This window comes from Cebidichthys violaceus, unplaced genomic scaffold (genome assembly GCF_023349555.1).
Source record: "Cebidichthys violaceus isolate CVI_PGR_0920_01 unplaced genomic scaffold, fCebVio1.0.p SCAF_12, whole genome shotgun sequence".
NCBI lineage: Eukaryota > Metazoa > Chordata > Actinopteri > Perciformes > Stichaeidae > Cebidichthys > Cebidichthys violaceus.
The window spans coordinates 3,917,998-3,933,941 of NW_027176285.1; the positions used below are offsets into that span (position 1 = coordinate 3,917,998).

A 15,944-nucleotide genomic window follows, 5' to 3' on the forward strand; every position below is an offset into this window, starting at 1 on the left:
GAATAGACATCAGCAGACAATCGCTTGTTGACTGGCACAGAGAATTGCACTACTGGTGTGAACAGCCAGGCTGCTATTGACATAGCCTGGCGCTTCGCAGCGCTCCTGTGTCCATTGTGAACCTCGGGTAAGTAGAACACAATTAGGATCCCTTTTCTGCGTAATAGCTCAGGCGCCGTTTCCATACACTTGGGGAAACTCGGAGGGGAATGGTAGTCGATTGTACTGCTATTGTACTCCAAGTTGTTCCCTGGAAGAAGAAGCGCAGGAACTTTCGGCGCACGAGGATGAAAGGAATGTGTTACTAGACATCCATCAGGTCGATAGAAGTGAACTAATCGCCAGGACGCACACATTTCAACACATGCCTGATTGTCAGCATGTTAAAAGGCTCCTTCATAACGCATCTCTTGAACAGAGACCAAACAGAGGTTCAAAATCAGCCTCATTTTTCTTTGTTGTTAGAAAAAAGCGGGAATAGAACCCTCGATTTCTCTCCAGGAGAGAAATCGCTTCTTTCCCCAGAAGCTCCGTCAGCTCTGTGGTGAGCGCTGCTTTATCTGCTGAAGATGACATTATTGTTTATGGCATAAACCTCGAGCCACCTGAACAAGCACACTGCTACGAGCGGTCAGTAAAGCCAGCATAAACCTCGATCTGAGGTCCATGTGGGTTTACGCTTGCCTTAGACAGTGACCTTCGGGAGTCTTTGTACCAGCGGAGGGACTGCATGAAGCCCCCTCTCTGTGTGCCCCTGGACTCTGGTGAAGGGCTCATCTGGGAGGAGGTTGCAGGTTGAGACATCCAGCTCACCCCGGTATCCCGATGGTCTGCGCAGCCGGCGTTCCCCGCCACCTTCATCACAAAGCACCGCTCGTCGCTACTGCTACTACCGAAGGAGAGCGAGCACAAAACTGGCAAGTGGCCCGCGGGGGTAAGCACTAGCTCAGCTTTCACAGATGGAATGAAGGGAGAATGTAGCCGATCTGGCAGGCAGTACCCAGACGGACATTTTTTCACTCACTGACTGCTTCATGCTGAAGAAAAAAAAATCCAGAGCGGCTGTTATATGTCACAAGTGTGGACATAAGAAAGGCCCAGGCAGGGCAAAATGGCGTGAAAATAAATCTTCACGACTGTGCCGGGATGAACTCAATAGCAACGGCTTAGAGGGTGAAGGATATACGATATAGAACAATGCGAGCCAGAGAATCTTCAAAAGTAGATTATTCTAATAACATTGTGCATTTTAACAGATGGGATCTAACTGACATGCACGACGTGTCTCTTTCAACCAACATATCTGAGCATATTGACCCAGATATGCACTTTTTAAGTCAAAGTTTGTTTTTCAGAAATTCATTCTGTACAATCAATATAGTTATGTGCACAGTAGGCACCTATATGAAACAATAAAATAAAAAAAAACATTTCCACTGAGGTCCTTGAAGAGCAAAGTAAAAACAAGATTGTGACACATTATAATATAATCAAAATTTGGCAGCTACAGTTCCTCAACACCAGGCTGCACATCAAAATACAACCCAGATTAGCTGTGCAACAACACAATAACTAACACTTACTCTGGATCCACAGCAACAGAAAGATCAAAGATCAAAGATCAAAGATCACGCTTTACTGCCAGCCTATGAAACTGGCATATATCCTGGCAGCCATGCTTTTACAACCACCTGCTCTAGGAGTGCTTTTACAATAGCAATGGTTTAATTTAGGGCTGAACAATAAGGGGAATATAAAATATCACAACATGGTGGTTTCACAATACAATTACAAAGTGAGATTTTAGATTTAAAAAAATGTGGATAGAGTGGAGCAAAGGTAAATTATAAAACAGCATGAAAAGTTTCAGAAAAAACATTCATCAGTTAACTGAACTGCAGCCTTAAAAATCCTTTAAAACCAGGAAACGACTAAACTTATGTCAATACAATATTAGGATATCCAAATCTAATTCAATATCTAGTCTCATATCATGATATCAATATTATTTGTCCAGCCTTAGTTTAATTGTTAATTTCAGTCAGTCGTGTGCCCACAGACACTACATCAGTGTTGTGCATTAAACAGTCTTGGTTTGCCTTGTGCACATGCTACCTGAGGGATCTCATAATACTCAGAATGGTTCTCTTTCTGTCGAGGTCCATTACTATCATGATACCGTTTACCACTGATACATGAACAGACTTTTGTGATTTACTCACTCGTCCATTGGCCTCTCCTTTCCACCAGCCCTGGTCTCCGCCGATCTTGCTGTAGATTTTGACAATGTCTCCTTCACGCAGGGACAGCTCTCTCATGTCTCGTGCAGCAAAGTTATACCTGGCCACTGCTGAGCTGACCACCCGCGGAGTGAACACTGTGAAAGTGGAAGCAACGGGAGCTCAGTCACATTGTCAGAACTCGACGGAGGTGAAAGGTCACACTAGACATCCTTGTAGTAATTAGTTGTGAAGAATGATCATTACGAAGACGGTCAGTTTAACAAGACACAATGTAGTCACACAATGACAAATGAGCTCGATGGGAAAGGACAATTTGTTTCATCACGAGAGAGGAAATTGGTTTTCTTTTCATGATTTAATGAGGTAGTGTCATCCCGGGAAGAACTGAAATGGTGTAGTTAATGAAAGAGAGCGCCATAGAGAAGACGTAATGAGATCGAGATTATGAAATTACAGTCATCGAGGTGCACGTGGACAACGGGAGCAAGAAAAGACAGGAGTACCTGACCAAAAGGGAGCTGAACTTTGAGAAGAGAAGTTGAGGCCCTGCGGACTGAGGAAGGAGAAGTTGTAGGAGGCGCAGGTGGCTGCTGAGAGGAGAAGAGAAAGACGAGGAAATAAAGCTGGAAATGCAGAGCTGGAGCCAGAGAAGCAGAGTTCAAAAGGAGCGAATATCAGTTGTCTGTCTCGTAAAGATGAGGTTCTGGTATCTCAATCTCGTCATGATTTCACTGCTTTAGTGGTGTGACTGAAAATGACAATTTGTTAAAAGAAATTGATTACCAGTTTATGTAAAGGCTTAAAAAGTTTTTCCCGTGTTTAACGTTGCATGTAGACTGAATGCAACCCCAATTATCACTTCATGAAAATAATGAGTCAAATTAAATTGCACAAAATTACAGAAAACATGACGAACGCCTGACTTTCAATACGTGAACCTTGAATTAAAATGGGTCACCATGTGCTCTTCGCAGCATATTTTGCCTGCCGTACATTTGCACAACTCTGTACAGCCTCCCAGACAAGGTGCATCTGGACTCCATTACCAAAGTGTCGGTACATAATGATGCAGACAGCATAGCTTTTAAAGGGAATGAGAGTAGCTGATGGGATTGGCCATGGCTTTTACTGTTTCGATGCACTCTTGCGGGCCTGCAACCACAAAAATACAGAAAGTGTGTGCTTGGGAACTTAGGGAGAGAGCAAGAGCACATCGTCATCAGCAAAGGCTCAATTATCTCCATTTATATCCAAATTCAGCCAAAGCAGGAGGGAAAATCTGTCCGTAGAGGCCAGTTCCTCCTGCAGATCAAACAAAGGCAGACCAATGTAGGACAGAGGCTTGTGCAAAGGGGCCGCCAATTTAGACAGCCAGTCCACAGGCCTCTGAGTTAGCTGACTTTCTCTCTTTATCTATTTCACACTGCTTGTCTCTTTTTCTGCCCTGTTAACCCTCTGGGCGTTCTCCATTCCTCTCTGTATGAGTTAAGGGAGCCATTGGCCAGGGAAGGAAGTGAGCACCAGTGAATACAAAGAGAGTGGGAGGTAGTCTGTCACATTCATTTTACCCTTCTTTGCTCTATCCACAGGTAAAACCGCATTACATTTGTAAACTGCACTTGCTCATTATAACATATTTTTAGAGTCCAATTAGTTCTATCGTAACTATTGATAGAAGCAGGCAGATAAATAAGTTGAAATACAATGTGCTATTAGTCGCTGGGCCTAAATATCCATTCATCCTTTTTTTTTTTTTACCGCCTGTCCAGGTCAGGGTCACGATGGAGCGGGCTAACAAAAGAAGCCCTTACGTCGTTGTCCCATGTCATGTCCTCCAGCCCTTCATGGGGTAATCCGAGTTGTTCTGGGGGCCAGACTGAATGTGTGTTCTGGGTCTGCCCAGTGGTCTCCTCCCATCTGGGCGTGCCGTGAATGCTGCCACAGAGATGTGTCCAGGAGTCGTCAAAAACCAGATTTCCGAACCAACTCAACTGACGCCAAATAAGAGCAGTTCAGCTCAGAATTCCTGCCAGACGTCTGAGCTCCTCCCCCTTTCTCTAGGGGTGAGCTCAACCACCCTTCAAATGATATTCATGCCAAGATGTGCAGCAAAGCAACAGCAAAGACAGAGAAGAAGAAGTCCCCAAGCCAGTAAACATGGCCGTAAACAATGCTGGATATAAAATACTTAATTTTGGCTTTGGAAATGTATAAGGAGGGATGTGCACTCAACACATTTAGAGGTGTTTTCTCTGCCAAAACGCTTGTTGACTGTGATTCATTAGCTGTCAACTGACTAGTAGATTGTGTTGCTTGTTAGGGCAAGTATTTACTATGGTCAGGCTGTGCACTGCTACTGGCTGATGTTTGACACCAGACTTAAAGTCATTCCACTCCTTGTGTCTGTGGCTCAGGCTAAGTGCTGGAGCAGAGGAATATTTGGAAGGCTTACCTGGTGAGCGTGTGCTGGCCCGCGTTAGAGAGCGTTCTCTTGATTTGTAGGGGTATCGCAATGTGGTGTCTAACAACTTGAAGCTCTCTTTCAGGGAATGGGCCTGATAGTACTCCACCAGCTCCTGTTATGATACACAGTATCAGTATTTTTTTTTTTTGTCCACACTGACATCCAGGGTATTTTGGGTTGGTATTTAAAGATACGACTTACCAAAAGACTCTCAAACTTCTTGGCCTCAGTGATGTGAATCCAGCTGTCTTTTTCAATGACTTTTATGTGTTTTACTTCATCATTGAATCTGTAAAATAGAAAAAAAATCACAACTATACTTTTAATACTTTATCGAAACACATGTTGTCTGTCTCTGTTTCTTATTGTTGATATTTCTTTCCTCTTATGTGCCTTTGGTGTAATGTGTTCAGCTGCTGTCAACATGAAATATTTTTGTGGTATACCTGAAGGACTAACAGATGAAAATAAAGAAATGTTCACTAGCTGAGGCCGACTGTGGGAAATATTAAATGATTTGTCTGAAGGCGGGTCCCTACAGCCACTTTGCACCTGTCTTAAAGACTTAAAGACAAATGTGCAAAAGCATGTCTCCCAGTGCATCACTGTTCACAATGACAGCTCCAGTACGAGCTCAAACATTCAACATCGCGATGCATTTGAGTGGAGGAAATACATACAAAAAACATAATTAAAAAAAAAAAAAAAAAAAGCAATTACCGAGTGGTAATTAGCCGGAGCAAAAAGAGGCTCGGGGAAATGCTGACTGGGGCATCCCTTGAGAATTTGTATTTCCCATGAGATGTGGATTAAAAACCTTTCCCGTGAGATTTTCCCTCTGCTGTAAGACGTGAAACTCACTTGATGCTGATGGCGAACCTCTCCGCCTCAGCTGTCCTCTCTCTGATAAGGTAGGTCCCACTGCTGTGGGATTTTAAAAGGTTATCGGCCTGCTGGCGCTCCATGTTCCCTGCAAACCTAGAGAGGAGCAGAGAATACATGTTGTCACCTTCAAATACAAAGTTACATCATCAAATGACACGGTGAAGACTTTACAAATTGTTGACATCAAACAGTCATGTGGTAATTGATCTTTTTAATGCGGTCATGTTTGGGGTGAGTTCATTTTAATTGAACAAGCGTATGAAGTTAACAGTATGCAGGAATTAACATGAATAAATCTAAAGTAATTAAAGGATAGTGACCTGAGGACAATAGCAGGTATATAGTATACATGAGGATGAAGTTAAGGGTCTTACCAAGGATATCCATAGTAGTCTGATTCCCTTGAGGACTGCCGGCTGGATAATGACTGAAAGGGCTGTAACAAATAGAAGACACGGCACATTAAACACCTTATAAATAGAATAAAGCATTTAAAGGCCCTCAGAGATCCATCTGTACGGTATTGAATCTCTTCGAATGCATACCTAGTGTACATGGATTACTTACCTTTGGGTCCAAACAGGGTTTTACACATGAACTGGGGAAGAAGCCGCTCTTTTGTGTTTGTATCAGCTTTCCCTGAAAGACAGCAGACAAGGCATGTTTATTTGTCATGAACTTCAAATAGTGGGGCAAATAAAAGTGCTTTACGTAATGCAAACAAATGCATTAGAAGATTAGAAGTCCTATAATCAAAAACAGTGCTGGCTTTGACACGTTGATGCTCGGGTGTTGCACCCGCAGTAAGATGAACGCGTCTGTCAAGTTCGGCCATCAATCACACTCGGATGCGGGGAAAAACAAGCGGGCTGAGATGCCGAGAGAGGGGGGCTTGCTTCTACTCGAACTCTAAAACGGTTTGTGTGCAGTCAGAACGCAATCAACCCTACCATCCAAAACAACTGGTGCATTGCTTGATATGAAATATATCTTAGACTAGAAGCATGCCTGAAGATAATCTAATCAAGTTTACCTGATGCGCTGTCTGGAGAACAATTGCCGTGCGGGTGTGTGGTGGTATGCACCCATTAGAGCCCGTCTCTGACGGCGATGGGCACTATTTAATTGAGATATTAATCATGTGATTATTATAAAATATCCATTTCTCAAACTGAATATGAAGAGGAGGAAGCATTTGAAGGCAAATCTTAATATTTCGGACCACGGACAGAACGGCTTGTTTACAGCTTTTGAATGTTGCCATATGAACAGAAATAAACCGAGGGGCCAATGCAACCACTGTCTCAAATTAGTCCCTGAATCAGAGGCAAATGCCCTCGAGAGGGTCCTATCATTGTTAAAGAAGAAGTCTTCATCTTGCTTCTTGAAATCAGAAGAATGATTGTCTCATTAGTGCCTGCTAATATCAGAATCAGAAAGTATAAAAGAATCTGTGACAGTGTGCGACAGATGCGTAAGAAATAAAACTGAACGCCCATGGGTAAGTCAGCTGGTGCCAAGCAAGTACTGTTTGCTGTAAGTTATTTACTTGATTTATTTTTCCAGAAGAATCTGAATTTTATCGCCCAAATATGCTGACACATAACAAGAAATTGTACTCCAGTTCTAAAGGAAGATAACCGGCAACGTCCCTGGTTCAACGTGTTAATTCCCCGTATTGCCTGTCTGTTTGAAGTCTGTCCTACCAAACAAATGTAAAATCCTTCAAAACAACCATGTGTGCTTCAACTTTAAAGGCAAAGGAGGTTTAGCTAATAATCAAATTCCTTCAAATCTATGTCTATGTAGGTTTTATCACGATGTAAATGATTATATTAAGCTTAATCGAGAAAATATAGTTCAGTCGTATCCTCTTCACATTCACACAGTCATTGCGTCATGTGTGTGAATGGGTGAACACAGGTTATCTGACCTCACATGGTGTTTCCTGACCGTGACCTGGACTTTGACGGACTTTTAAAGAAAAGTTTGACATTTCGGGAAAAGAGCTTTGCTTTAATGCAGAGATTGAGAAAAGAACATTGATACCCCTCTCATGTCTGTACACTAAATATAAGGCTAGAGCCAGCTCACTGTGGCATTCATGTTAAATAAGGGGGAGACAGCTAAGCTGGTGAAAGGTAACCAAATCCATATACCAGCACCACTAGAGAGTGACTGCTTTACCTCCCACCACGTGGTGTCAGGATCTCCCTTCAGCAGCTCGATAAAATCTCCCGTTTGAAAAGAGAGCGCCGTCTTGCCAATAGGGGCCGGTGTGCCATGGTAGTTCCTCACTGCCACCATCTTGGGACCTGGAAACACAATGCAATGTCTGCAGTGAGTCTCACTCGATGTAAGCAAGAGTAACAGTTAGGTTGATAGCAAGGGACAGAAGAGGAAAAGAGGTTTAATCTAACTTTGTCTGGACAGAGTGCTGCTCACTGTGGTTCCTTCTTAGGTTGCACATAGTGATTTGGCATTAGGATCTTGCCCACTGAGCGATACAGTGGTCTAAGATATATAATATAACCACAACACCAAGGACTCAGATCTGGTCCAGGACTTTTGTTGCATAGTGTCCCATAATCTGTCCACTTTCCAGTACCGTATGAGACAAAAAAATGCTAGAAAATAGTCAAAAACAATCTTACAAAGAGCAACTTTGTATTTGTTAAACTGTGTCTCACCCTTTCCCGACCGACCACTGTGTACTGCTTTTTATTTCAAGATACTGTAGAACAATTATGATCCCTCTTATATAAAAAGTCTTCATGCTTTTGAATTTAATTTGAACATGTTGTGCATGTAGTATCTCTATTTATCTGTGCACTGCCACCATCTCTGCGTGGTTGATAATGTTGCTGTGGTGCACGTGTCGTGCATCTGTCCACCAGATGGCAGTAGAGCACTGTGCAGTTCAATAACATCTGTATCTATAACAAACATGTAACATGACAGCTGACAGAATATCCAGCCTCACATGGAAGTGTTTCCTATCATGTTTAGGTGACAGGAAGTGATCTTACCTGATGACATTCCAGGTTCCTTTAATAAAAGACAAACAAATACTTGATCAACAATACTGTTACAAACCTATATCTTACTTGTATAATTTAATAATAAATGCAACATCAGGGGAAATGGCAATTAGAGGAAGATAGTAATGCTAACATGTATGTCGAGTAATGAGATCTACTCACCAAGTCATGAGGATCTGAAACAAGACAAAAGAAATAGTGAGTGTCAGGGATAGCGTCTGAGCTAACTTTTGAGTATAGCAATTATCATGATAGGTGTTCGGGCTTCGTGTTCCTCATTTTAATATGCTTTGTTAAACATGAAGGCAATTTCACCTGCTAGGCTGTATTTTGGCTTCATCCCAAAAGCAGTCACGAAGAAAGCTGAATGGAGCCAAACTATGCGGCGACGCTCACACATTCTCCACCTAGTGCCTGAGCCCATTATATCTATTTGAACCTCACCCAGATGTACACAGCTGGCTCCAATTTTAAGAGAGCAGGCCTATGATTTTCTGAATTGAGGTTGAGTGAATCTGTGGTTCTCAAGGTGGGGGCTGAGACCCCTTCAAGGCGTCGCTAGATACATCTGAGATGAATCGGTTGTCAGATGATTGAAGTGTAAAGGACAGCTAAACAAAATCATATGCTGTTGTGTACGTTGTTGTTGTCCACATGCTGTGAATAATTGGATCATTTTGATCTCTTCTGGTCTCTAAAATGTATTCAAATGTATGGATAAGTTGTATGAATGGAACCGATCCCTGATGACAGGCAGACGCTGCTTCATTGGAAAGGGTGATAACCCAAAAGTTAATTGGTCTAGATAATCAGGGCTACTTGTGCTGAAAAAGCGGGGCCGTGTAAAATGATGGACAGGTAATTCCTCCCGCCTCCCAGCTACAAAATGGAATCATCCCGCTGTCCCACAGGAAACCCCACCCCCATGTTCCTGCTGGACAAAGAAGCCTACAAGCAGGACGCAAGTTTACACTCGTGGAAGTAATGGAATTTCACAATCATTGTTAATTTGGTCAAACAAAAACAACAACACAACCATCAATGATGTCTGTCACGCAACATCGATTAACAATTTCATCCAAACATTTGCTCAGCCCAGTCATCGACCCTTTCAAAGGTGAACCTGTGTCCGTGTTTCTACTTGAAGATTAGACAAGACACTTACTGATTTTACAGATGGTGATGACTTCCAGACACTCTTTGTGTGCTCCCGTTCCACAGCGAGAGCAGTAGTAACCCTGATAGAAGATGCCCCTAGAGGACACACACACACACACACACACACATCAGAAACGCAAAATGGAAACGTCTCGGACACAAATGAACCTCTCGTAAGTACAACACACAAGGGGAGCTGCTGCTTGTTACTATCGGCCTGCGATGGCAGTCGCACGCGCTCCATCATTTCCACTCTGTGATCCTTTAAAAATCTCGAGAGCAGCACTGTATTTGTTGCAGATACTGTAACGTTGCAAGCCTCGCACGCTGCCGTGTTCAATGGTAAGTGCCATAAATCACAACGGGATCCGCTGGGGCTGCAGCAGTAATTAGCATCTCGCTGGTCCCCGCTTCCGCTGGCTCTGTGAATTTAGGTCAGCCAGGCCGTGAGATGTGTGGGTCAATACAGTGAGCGGAGTTTAGCCGGCTGACTGTAATAGAGGTGAAAGTGGTGATTCAGTGACACGGGTTGTCCCCCCGCTGCAATCGAGCAGCACTCTCACAAGGGAGGAGGCGCGCTGAGGGACAAGAGGTTGGTGCTGGGGAGGGAAATGTTTAAAAATAGCATCCGTCGACCTCAGTCAAAATTTAGTAGAATAAAGATTGCTTTTACACTAATGATGGTCCACGTCAGCCAAAAACAAATTCCCTCTGTGATTTAGTTTGTTTGCCTGTTGCTCACCAAATGTGGTGGAATTTCTCTTCGATTAAGCCCTTTCAGTTCTTCACTCTTCTTCACTCTTGAGACACGTTCTAAGGTTTGAACTACACACTACTTTTATTTAAGTACAGTACAGTACTATATTACTGTTGCATAACAGCAGTGGTGGAAAGTTACAAAGTAAACGTATTACTTAATACTAAGTACTAAACTCCATTTTCATTTATTTCCATTTGCTGCTTCTTTATGTGGCAGCTGTAGTTACTATTATCTTTAGAGAGCGAAAATGTCGATGCAGGACTTTTACCTGAAATAGAGAGTGTTTACATTGTGGTATTGCAATGTTTTATTTAAGTATATAATCGGACTGCTGCTTGCACCACTGTATAAATCATGGATTTTTTTTACAAATGTTACATATCTTGTGTCTGAGTATATATAATAACTCTTGCACTGCTGAACATTGTTGCTTACACAATAGGCTTTGCAAAGTCTGAATGAACCCGCATTCCTTTATTATTTGCAGAATATGAATGTGCTGTTATACACATCAGCGCTGGGCATATCAGGGTTGTTACCTCAAGAGCATTTTGCAGGCTCGACAGTTGGTGTTCTTATCAAATGTGTGCATTTGGAAGTTATGCTGATTGGCCGTGGCTCTCTCTGGCTTGATGTTGGACCTGGAAGTAAACAACAAACAAGCGGAATCGATTGGAACAGACAGTTTGTTTGTTTTGTGATGAAGAAGAAGCTTGATATTCTGGTGTTTCATTTACTGGATTAACCACAAACAGACACTCCCATCTGGTTACTCTATCTAGAGAGGGTTTCTCAATGTCTTTCCATGAAAGTTACAAACCCTTCTATGTATTCGTACTCACATGGCCATTTCAAACTGCTCCATCCACTTCCTCTTTGTCTCCTCAGTTTTACAAAAGAACTGGAAGCCCTGCTTCCCCTGCAGGTGGATCAGGTAGAAACCGTACGACCACTGGAGACAAAACGTGAGTGAGGAACAGATGGCGGAGAGATATGGGCACGGCAACGACAGAAGCTTGTGATTCCTGTGTTTTTAATATAATATGTGCAAAAGCATACTGTACATATGGTCACATTTAATTCAGAAATAAAAGATGCTCCACATGCTTTAGCGTTACATCCGACCAAAAGCTGGAGAGCCAGTCGCAGAGCCGGTGGGTGCATGTGCAAACACGACACCACCCCACCCCACACCCCAAAAAAACCCACCACAGCCAAAACACAGGCCAATATGAGAAGATGAGTTAAATAAAGGGGTCACTTGAGCTTACCATTTTTCCACTCGACTGGTAAGCATGCAAAAAGAAAGACACCAGAGAAAGACCCAGTTACTCATGCAAAACATGGACGTACACATGCAGATTGAAAACAAACAAAAAAAGGCACGTTAGACTCGTGGCGCAATGCACTGCAGTACAATACATACATGAATCCTAAATGACCTTCATCGCATTTACATGGATGTTTTTCCAAGCATGGGCAAGCGCAATGCAAATCTGACACTTCAATGCATTACTCATAGGTTTGCGTATCTGAAGTTAGCATCAACAAGGTTGTGCAGCTCAAGGTCAACATTTGTAATGATTACTCGGAATGTTTCATCACCTGCACTAGCGAGGGCTGCCTTTATAAATTGTTCTGCGCTGAGTCTGTGCAAAGCAAAAAGGACGCTTCTCACCTTTTTCATGTCTCTGTTGTTCATGGGGTCGTCCGACATTTTATACGACTGCAGTTCAATAATCTCTTTGAGCTCATAGCTATAGCCTTTCCTCTTGCAGACAATGACCACTTTATCGAAGAGGAATATATACCTGAAGACACACACACACACACACACACACACACACACACACACACACACACACACACGCACTGTTATCACGGCTGTGAGAATATGGCATTGTAACTGGGCTACTTTGTTGCTCATGTACTTTGGGTCGTTTTTTTGAGTTGGGACTCACCGGTCCTGTTTTGTTCGGTTGACGATGGAGCACACTTTCAGCTCTCCGTCTATCTTTGGCCTCCCGTACTCCTCCAGTTTCACCTGCTGCTTAGGTCAAATGGACACAAAGAATGTCAGTCCACTGCATACTATAACTTCTAAATTTAATGAGAGAACATGAATAATTCAGCTTCACTTGAATTTCAGAGAGAATCCAAATAGATACGTAATGAATGGTACAGCTGGGAAACTATTCGGTCGCTGTTCGGTTACTTTTCCATCTTCGTTATCCTAATTTCTAGTTGTTGGCTGGATCTTTGGCACAATGAACCCAGTGACAATTCTCACCTCAGTAGGAAACAACAGAAGAGGAGTGGAAGTGAAAGGTGAACATAGTGCTGTTAGGAATTTAACTTCAGTCTGCAAAGTACATAACTTCTTTTGTTAATGTTCTGCAGGACTAAATGATGTATTGGGGGACATTATGTTCGTGGAGGATCATGACAGGAGGAAGCAAGATGATGCCAGTGTTCCAAGCAGAGGAGAGAAAATATGGGCTTTATCAAGAATGGGTTACTGCTCTGTGATGCTCGGTGACTAATCACACTGACAAACTTTGAATTCCAGCCCGGTGATAACGTTAGTGCCGGTGTATTCGTTTTTATACATAAAAAACGACTTCTGCAAATATGTCAAATCTAGCATCAAAAAAGACAATAGAAGCCGGAACATTGGATTATAAATGACACAAAAAAATGTATTATATTATCTTATTTACTGAATGGTTATGTGGTTGGAGTTTAATTTAACTGATGGCAGGAAGACAATTCCTAATCCCCCCCAAACAAAGAAGCACCTGAGGTTCAGATTTCTGATCTTCTACTACAACATTAAAGGCACATTGAGTAGGATTTGGCGGTTGCTGTTTGCAAACATTCAAAGTTGGCCCCTCCTGCCCGGCTCATTGAGGGTGAGGGTGCTCGCCAGCGGGTGAAAGCCAACTCCAGATTCAGTCTCGTTTTGGAACCAGCTTTGTCTCCTTGGCGCCTCTCCCTTTGGATCTTTTTAGGCGCTGTGTCCGCCACTTTCACAGCTCCGTCTTGGATGGGTGCTTGCGATCTGGCACCTCGCCACTTCATTTTTTTTTTTTTTAGAGAGGCTGAAGCCAAGAAACTCCCCGAACGCAGCAAAATGTAAAGAAAAAAAAGAAGGGCTGGGTCTCCTACTGACAGTGCCACACATTTGTAGTGGATCATAACAGATGATTGAGACGGATTATTTTGAATCTAGTCTAGAGAAATCCTAGTCAGTAACACAGCAACTTGATGTTTTTTGCACTGGTTTTGTACTGAAACAAGATAAAATGTTTTAATTATACGCTTTGAGATTTTAAAACCTATTTGCTAGTTGATCCCAGTTTTTGTGCTAAACAGCTGCTTGATTTAGCATGCAGAGAACCGCAAAAGAGCAATATTAATAAAATACCGGTATATTAAAATAAGCATTCTTTTTTCTTGTGGAGCTATTCCTTTAAAAAATGTGTTTCGAAATGAGCAAAGAAGTTAAAGTTAAAAAACACATCCTCATTATTAAACGTATAATAGCTCAACACTGAAAGACTGAATTGTCTAATCAGGTCTGTGTGTATGGTGTGGATTGATTCAATTTGATTGACAGTGGGTCTCCCTGGCAACATGAGCAACTGCTAATTGATTGTGATTCTTGTATTGTTAATATCGGCACAGAGAAATACCAGATTTTACCTTTAAGCAACCCCTCCCACTTTAAATCAGTGAAAAGAGTGCAGATACAATACAGAAATTGCTCATAACCAATATATGACCAGCCAGTATTGTTCTTATTGTCAGATAACTGCATCCTCGTGTAGAATCCCATCACCCGTGGTAAGAAGCTAATTCTGAAATTATGTTTTCAAAGCCCTCAAACTTGTCAGACAATCTTGAAAAATAAAGTGACAGAGGACTTCACAGTAACTTACAAGATTTTCTATTGAACTTTGGAATTCGCTGATTTTCTTCAGAGTCTCATTGTCCCTCTTGACTTCGTTGATGTACATGGCCAGGTCCTGAGAGAGAGAGAGAGAGCAAGGCAAACGTTCTTCCAGCGTTAAACAGAACATCTTTCTGACACCTGTCATATCATTGTAGATTTACAATCCTTTGAGACACAGTAGCTGTATGAAACAATGTATTACAGCTTTGGTTTGGAGCACTGCAGAGTTATTATGTAATAGTTCTTATTCACCCATGAACAAACATACCTGCATCGCCTCCAGAGACTCCTTGAGTTGTTGTCTCTCTGGTTGGTCCGCTGAATGACTCAAAAGTTCCTGTGGAGGAAGATCATTATTATCATTATTTTGTCTGAAACACACAGACACATTAAATCCTTCAGTAATTAGAGAAGGTTGCTGTAAGAAAAGTATAGCTGCTTAGAATAAGTTGCACCTAAACACCGTCACTGTACATGAATAAGAGATACACAAGGACGCTGGAGAAATCGCTAACTAGCCTCCAGGTCGGACTGTTCTTTATGATAAACAAGATAACAGTAAACATGTTGTCCCCTGCAAATCATGTTCTTCCTCCACAAAGCCAATAAATAAGAAATGTGTTCCATCGTTTTTGATCTGTGGTTGTCTGCCTCCTGCCTCCTCCGCTGGCTTATTGGGGGTGATTTAAGAAATCTTATCAAATCTAATTATAGTACCATGAACAAAATGCCAAGTCAGTTGGCAGATTCATCAGCAGTGTCCAAAACAATCATATATGACACATAAATAAACAAATTACCGTATTTTTTTTTACAGAATGTAGCATCTTTAACTAGCTTTGTCCCCCTTTTGGAATGTCTTATGTTGACTCGTTATGACAGTTAAAGGACAAATGTAATTACAATACATTGAATGTGCCTTCCCTGCTGTGACAAATCAAATGTCTTCTTTGGAAAAGCTCCATTCCTCATTCCTGCGTTTCCACACTTAGGATAGTATCCCCCCCAGTTCAACCCCCACTGTGCAGCCACCCCGAACAATCAGTAAGAGTTATTAGTGCAGCGAGAAGGATAGTGGCCCTCACTGGCTCACCACCACCAGCCGCACCAGCCAAGATGAAAGTAATGCTATTGGGCCCTATTTGACCTTAATTACGTTTCATTTCTTTATTTAAGTGACCTGCTGACTCAACAGATCTTTTTTAATACCATGGTCTGTTACTTTTGCACAAGCGAAACTGGCCACTGACAACGCGCTGCTGGACGGCCCATAAAGCTTTAGATGAAAGATATGAATGATCACGCGGGTTCATAAAAACAATGCAAGTATGCAAACACTGCTTGAGGAGAATTACCTCTGAGGTGACTGTACTGAATTCACTTTATTTAGAGTGCAGCTATGGTACATAAAAGACGAAGAGAGCCGTGTATTCACACC

The 15,944-nt window shown here is 42.3% G+C and overlaps 1 protein-coding gene across 8 annotated transcripts in view; it reads right to left on the bottom strand.

Annotated features, from left to right (window-relative positions):
- The window catches only part of vav2 (vav 2 guanine nucleotide exchange factor), a 183,591-nt gene that overhangs the window by 3,223 nt on the left and 164,424 nt on the right, over positions 1-15,944 (bottom strand). For 2 of the 8 annotated variants that reach the window (XM_068705939.1, XM_068705937.1), the window contains 18 exons: positions 14,775-14,843; positions 14,493-14,579; positions 12,513-12,601; positions 12,230-12,362; positions 11,823-11,837; positions 11,394-11,503; positions 11,091-11,192; positions 9,799-9,887; positions 8,796-8,809; positions 8,622-8,640; positions 7,780-7,907; positions 6,160-6,231; positions 5,967-6,028; positions 5,569-5,685; positions 4,909-4,996; positions 4,696-4,819; positions 2,747-2,833; positions 2,223-2,377 (listed from right to left, as the gene is read on the bottom strand). In XM_068705939.1, the coding sequence (XP_068562040.1) occupies positions 2,223-2,377; positions 2,747-2,833; positions 4,696-4,819; positions 4,909-4,996; positions 5,569-5,685; positions 5,967-6,028; positions 6,160-6,231; positions 7,780-7,907; positions 8,622-8,640; positions 8,796-8,809; positions 9,799-9,887; positions 11,091-11,192; positions 11,394-11,503; positions 11,823-11,837; positions 12,230-12,362; positions 12,513-12,601; positions 14,493-14,579; positions 14,775-14,843 (1,560 nt within the window). The remainder of the gene's footprint in view (positions 1-2,222; positions 2,378-2,746; positions 2,834-4,695; positions 4,820-4,908; positions 4,997-5,568; positions 5,686-5,966; positions 6,029-6,159; positions 6,232-7,779; positions 7,908-8,621; positions 8,641-8,795; positions 8,810-9,798; positions 9,888-11,090; positions 11,193-11,393; positions 11,504-11,822; positions 11,838-12,229; positions 12,363-12,512; positions 12,602-14,492; positions 14,580-14,774; positions 14,844-15,944) is intronic. The other 6 variants (XM_068705942.1, XM_068705941.1, XM_068705938.1 and 3 more) reach the window with 5 other exon arrangements.